Source organism: Myotis brandtii, unplaced genomic scaffold (genome assembly GCF_000412655.1).
Source record: "Myotis brandtii unplaced genomic scaffold, ASM41265v1 scaffold384, whole genome shotgun sequence".
NCBI classification, from domain to species: domain Eukaryota; kingdom Metazoa; phylum Chordata; class Mammalia; order Chiroptera; family Vespertilionidae; genus Myotis; species Myotis brandtii.
In genome coordinates, this window is record NW_005364745.1 from 381,512 (window position 1) to 387,511 (window position 6,000).

General features: G+C 39.1%; 1 protein-coding gene across 5 annotated transcripts in view; it reads left to right on the forward strand.

The window, feature by feature from the left end:
- The window catches only part of DAB2 (Dab, mitogen-responsive phosphoprotein, homolog 2 (Drosophila)), a 159,421-nt gene that overhangs the window by 133,633 nt on the left and 19,788 nt on the right, over positions 1–6,000 (forward strand). For 4 of the 5 annotated variants that reach the window (XM_014544848.1, XM_014544847.1, XM_005872568.1 and 1 more), the window contains exons 2-5: positions 2,743–2,935; positions 3,907–4,046; positions 4,766–4,864; positions 5,401–5,532. In XM_014544848.1, the coding sequence (XP_014400334.1) occupies positions 2,845–2,935; positions 3,907–4,046; positions 4,766–4,864; positions 5,401–5,532 (462 nt within the window). In that variant the 5' untranslated portion in view covers positions 2,743–2,844. Of the gene's footprint in view, positions 1–2; positions 20–2,742; positions 2,936–3,906; positions 4,047–4,765; positions 4,865–5,400; positions 5,533–6,000 lie in introns of those variants that run through there. The other variant, XM_005872565.2, reaches the window with a different exon arrangement.

The window sequence follows — 6,000 nt, forward strand, 5'->3', positions numbered from 1 at the left end:
TTCACATTCTTTCAGGGAGGTTTGTAAAGCCCAAAATCCAAGTTAGATATCTTTTCTGAAATGGAAGCAAATTTTATTGACGTAGCAAAGTTTCATTTACAAATTTGTTCTATGTTAGGCCTTAAGAAGGAGTCAAGAATATACGATAACTTTAGATCCTCATTTGGTTCCAGGTGTATTTTCCTATTTCTCTGCTCAAGCTTCTAATGAAAGAAGCAGCCTGTCCCTAAAAATTAGAACCAGCTAGGTTTAGATGGGGAGCTGTCCAGGTAACCCTTTGCATATGTGTTGAGCTTTAATTTGTGACCCCTACCTTATGCTAACATTCATTGTGTATGTCTTCTGATTAATGTGCTTGTGGTCAGAAGGGTCCCAGGGAACCTAATGAATGAGAAGACTATACATTCTAGTTGTCCTATACCCACTTGTTCCCCCTTATATAAGATCTTTGACCTTACTAGAGCTTAAAACAGACCCAATAGCTCAATGCAATCTAGACTTATTTTTTAAGCTATGCCTTAGTTTGGAAAGTGTTAGAACTGGACATATGTTTTGGCAGCCACAGCAGGTGTATAACAGCATCTCTGTAGCTATTATGAGATTTCTCAGATGAGGTTCATCACTGTCACATCTGATGAACCCTGGCTTGGAGCCAGACAGCCTGGGCTAGACCCAGGTTCCAGTATTTGCATCTGTGTAAGTTATAACCTCTGAGCCTTGGTTTTCCCTCAGGAAAGGTGAAATCACACTGTATCCTAATACTCAGGGTTATTGTAAATTTTGGAGTTAATACAGGTAAAAGGCGAATAGTGTTTGGCCCCCCAAAGACGTCTTGAGTAAAAAGAGCTTTGGCCCGGCCAACATGGCTCAGTGGTTGAGCATAGACCTGTGAACCAGGAGGTCACCGTTCGATTCCCAGTCAGGGCACATACCCAGATTGGGGGCTCAATCCCCAGTGTGGGTCCTGCTGGAGGCAGCCAATTAGTGGTTCTCTCTCATCATTGTTGTTTCTATCTCTCCCTCTCGCTCCCTTCCTCTCTGAAATCAATAAAAGTATATAAATTTTTAAAAAAGAAAGAAAAGAGCTTTGAGCTCTCTACTCTGTAGGACATCCAAGTGCAGAGACTTCTCTATGGCTCCCTACTATCCAGGTGTCTTTGAGCAAAACTAACAACTAAATCTCCAACTGAAATAACTCAGATAACATTACTATACATAGATTTATGTATTTATCTATGTACTTGCTTTCAAAGACTATTAAGACTACAAGGACTATTTAAAAACTTATGGGAGCCCTAGCCGGTTTGGCTCAGTGGATAGAGCATTGGCCTGTGGACCAAAGGGTTCCAGGTTCGATTCCGGTCAAGGGCACATACCTCGGTTGCAGGCTCCTCCCTGTCCCAGGCCTTGGTTAGGGCATGTGCAGGAGGCAACCAGTCAATGTGTTTCTCTCACATCCATGTTTCTCTCTGTCTTTCTCTCTCTCTTCCACTCTCTCTAAAAATCAATGGAAAAATATCCTCAGGTGAGGATTTAAAAGATAAAAATATATATATATATAAAAACTCATGGAGGAGAGATTAAGTACTGACCTTCAGGAGAACATGTTAACATTCATGAAGCAAGTAAGTGGCAGTTGAAGCTCACTGAGCAAAAACTTGAAACTTAACTTTTTATCCTTTAAGTATATAACAAACAGTACATATTCCCATGTGATGGACTTGATCCTTGAATTAAAAAGCTCAAATAATTGGGTGCTGTAAGCATAGAATTAAGAGGGCTTTTGGGGGTGCGCCAGCCCATTGGTGGTCTTAACAGGATTACAGACTGTGAGGAGCTTTTCTTTGTCTTTGGTCTTTAGTCCAGGTAGAAAGTTAACCTGTCTCTAGCTCTCTTAGCAGCTGTGTAGAAACTTTGATTCTTGGGGGATGAAAGAACCTTTTGAAACATTAGTTCACTTCTATTAGTGCTTACAATGACTCTGCATTTTTCTGTTTTACCTACTGTGATACATGTGGGAGCTTTATGAGAGCATATACCACAGCCATGTTGAGGATAATAGCATAATGCTAAATAATAGCATAAAAGTATTCACACGCAATGAAGTAATTACACAACAGACACCCCATAAATTAATCCTCTCCCTGATACATGTAAAGGTTAATGTCAAAAGTGGGTGTCTTTTAAAGTATAGTGCTTATAGATAGCACTGGAGGTTATATGCAGAATCCTAACATTTTAAAAAATATTGATATGAATAAATAAAATATATAGCTCTACTCTTGACACTGCCTTTATAGTTAAAGAATTTTTTGAGGACCAGGATTTATAATACCCAGTTTTAAATGCCAGTTGCCATTTCTCAAGCTCAGCATTCCATTTATTTCTATTTTGCTATGAAGCCTTATTTTTCTGTGTGTGACACATTTTGATCCCTATCTTTCATACTAGATTTTTATGCCAAAGATCCAACACAAGCTACTTAGCTAGATAATCATTAAATGTTACCAGATACCAATTGACTAAAGAAAAATCTGGTAAACACCTTCTTTCCATTTTGGAAACCTCAAAGGAAACACTCCTACCCACTCCCCTGCTTTCAGAGTTCAGTCTAATAGAGGAGAAAGAACAAAATGAGTCTGAAGAACTGCGCTCGAGAATCGCTAGTGGTAGGCCTATTATGGCATAAAGTCTGGGTCTGCTGTGTTATAATCTCATTACGCCTCTAAACTCTGCCTACAGGTGTCTGCAGTCGGTTATGTTCTTTTGAGACCTCGCCATCAGGGAGCACCTGGTGTCACTAAGTGTCTGCTGGTGCTGAAGTTTGCTGTCTGCCTTCTTGCCATGTCTAACGAAGTAGAAACCAGTACATCTAATGGTCAGCCTGACCAACAGGCCGCACCAAAAGCACCTTCGAAGAAGGAGAAGAAGAAAGGTATGGAGAAATCCTCTTGAGGCCAATGAGGGGAGCTTGCGGTGGTTACCTCTGAAGAAATTAGAAGTTCAGGGTAAAGTAAGAGCTGGCCCTGGCCTGGCTTCAACCTGAGCCTGGTCTCCAGGCCTGAGCAGGAGAGTTGGAATTTGGTTCACTCCATATACAAGACGTGTCTCTGAATCCTGTGATTGCCCGGGTCTTGCCAGGCAGCTCTCATGCCATCTTGTTCAGTTGATAAATCAACTATCAATTATTATATGGTTATCTCTCAGTAACCTATTTACCATGTTGCTGTTTTTAAAAACGAAAGATCTTTGTTTTATAGTCCCTTTTTCTTCACCTGAAGTACCACTACAAAGTGCCAGAGTCTTAATCGTTCATAGCTTGAAAATATTCCGTGACTGGCTTGCTTTTTACTTCTACACTTTAGCAATGGAAATGAGACCACACAGGCCTTTTAAGAGAAGCAAAAGAAGTTATAAAGATGGGATAATTATCTTAAGCGATTTTCAAAGAAATTTACTCAAAATTCCCTTTTGCCTTTTTGACAGTTCAAAATGCTGGTAAATTGTGTGGTGCCTTATTTTTTTATTATTAAAAAACAAGCATTACTGTGTGGTGCCTTATTTTTTTTTATTCTCCTATATTCTTTTTTAAAAGTATTTTTAAATTATAATGAATGTCCCCAGGTCCCACCTCACATAGTTCCATAAGTTTCCCATAATTCAGTCCATTTTGCACCTTTAAGAGTTTATTTTCTTTCCATCCCAACATCTTATACAGTATTAAAGAGCATGGTTTTACTCAAAGGAAGTGAGAATAAGGATAGAATATTGCACACTTAGTCAATCATAGTATAAGCAAGATTTATACTACTCTGATTTGTAGATTCCAGAACATATGTGATGATACATGGGGCTGATATTTAAATACATTTATAAACTTTATCCTATATTTCTTTCTTTTCTCAGGCTCAGAAAAGACGGATGAGTATCTTTTGGCCAGATTCAAAGGTGATGGTGTAAAATACAAGGCCAAGCTAATTGGCATTGATGATGTGCCAGATGCGAGAGGAGATAAAATGAGCCAAGATTCTATGATGAAACTAAAGGTAAAAGGCAGAAAGCATGCTTTGTCTCTGTCTTCGGCAAATGGCCAACAGAAGGAATTAGATGAGAAGTTTGTATTTACCTGTATCTCAATTATTCAAGAGGAAAACTTTCCAATCACATAATCGATCCAGTGGCACCTCATTTGATGAGTAGCCATGAGATTGTTTGCATATTGAGTGTTGTTCTAGTGTAGCAGGACTCGACATGCCTTTTGCTTTGTTTCAACCCTGGAAGTCTTCGGTTAAAAGTCAGGACTCTACCTGGAAACTTGTGTTCCTTAGTGTTAGCCCTTTGATTTTCTGAATTTTTGAATTCCAGCACTGTCACTATGTGAAACTAATTAGATAATACTTGTTAAGTAAGACAAGGCCTAGAATAACACCTTTGAAGAACTTCTAGTACATTCTTCTTGTCTTTACCAGTGACTGTTCTGAGATCAAAAGAATTAAAATGACTTGTCCAAGTTCACAGAACTAACTAGTGATGTCCTGGCTCAACACCTTCTATTCCTTCTTGCTCTCTCTTATGCAGGGTGCTTAGGCCTTTCACAGATGGTAAATTAAGCTGAAAACAAAGCTGCCTTTTAAGTTTTAGTATCAGAAGCATCGTAGGGTGGTTTTAACTAAGTTTTCTTGTTTTCCCAACCTCATCAGGGCATGGCGGCGGCTGGTCGGTCTCAGGGACAAGTTTTAACTAAGTTTTCTTGTTTTCCCATCAGGGCATGGCGGCGGCTGGTCGGTCTCAGGGACAACACAAACAAAGGATCTGGGTCAACATTTCCCTTTCTGGGATCAAAATAATTGATGAGAAAACTGGGGTAAGAATCCACTTTCACTGACACTTTTCTGACCACCTGAATTTGACAAACAATTTGCAACTAAGTTTTAACTCCCCTTTTTCCTTTTCAAAATTCTGTAGGAAAAAAAATAGTATATATCACTTCTTCAGATGTAAAGGCGGAAAACAGGGTAGGGGTGAGGAGTTAAGTCACTTTATCTTGAAATTTATTCCCTCTAATAGATGTGTCAAGTCTATAAATAGGGGTATGCTATAATATCACTTGGGTATTCTTTTTAACCCCAGGTACAAGAACTAGATTAATCCTAACCTTTGGTTTGTGATGCTATTGTAGGTCTATGCATGGGTCTCATTTTAATATATAGGGGTAGAGAAAAGTAAGTTTTCAGTTGTATTGTATTAATAATAAATAACTAATAAATAATAATACAAGAATAACCTGTCCAGTGTGGCTCAGTGGTTGATTCAGCCTCTGCATATATCTGATGCTTAGCTGCGCTAGCATACAGATAGATGCTAATTTTCCCAGGAAATCATGTGTTTGTCCTTTTTCAGGTGATAGAGCACGAACATCCAGTAAATAAGATCTCTTTCATTGCCCGAGATGTGACAGACAACCGGGCATTTGGTTATGTGTGTGGAGCAGAAGGCCAGCATCAGTTTTTTGCCATAAAAACAGGGCAGCAGGTAAGTGCTAAGCCCTGAGGTATACCTGTAGGGGACTTGTCCTCAGTGGAACATAGGAGTGTCTATCACTCAACTAAAGAGCTTTCTAGAAACAACTGGAGATAGGGGGAGGAATAAACAATGATTCAAAGGATAACTATGTTTATTGGTCTAAGGAAGCGGTTCTCAACCTGTGGGTCGCGACCCCTTTGGGAGTCGAACGACCCTTTCACAGTTGTTGCCTAAGATCATCGGAAAACACATATATAATTACATATTGTTTTTGTGATTAATCACTATGCTTTAATTATGTTCAATTTGTAACAATGAAAATACATCCTGCATATCAGATATTTACATTACGATTCATAACAGTAGCAAAATTACAGTTATGAAGTAGCAACGAAAATAATTTTATGGTTGGGGGTCACCACAACATGAGGAACTGTATTAAAGGGTCGCAGCATTAAGAAGGTTGAGAACCACTGC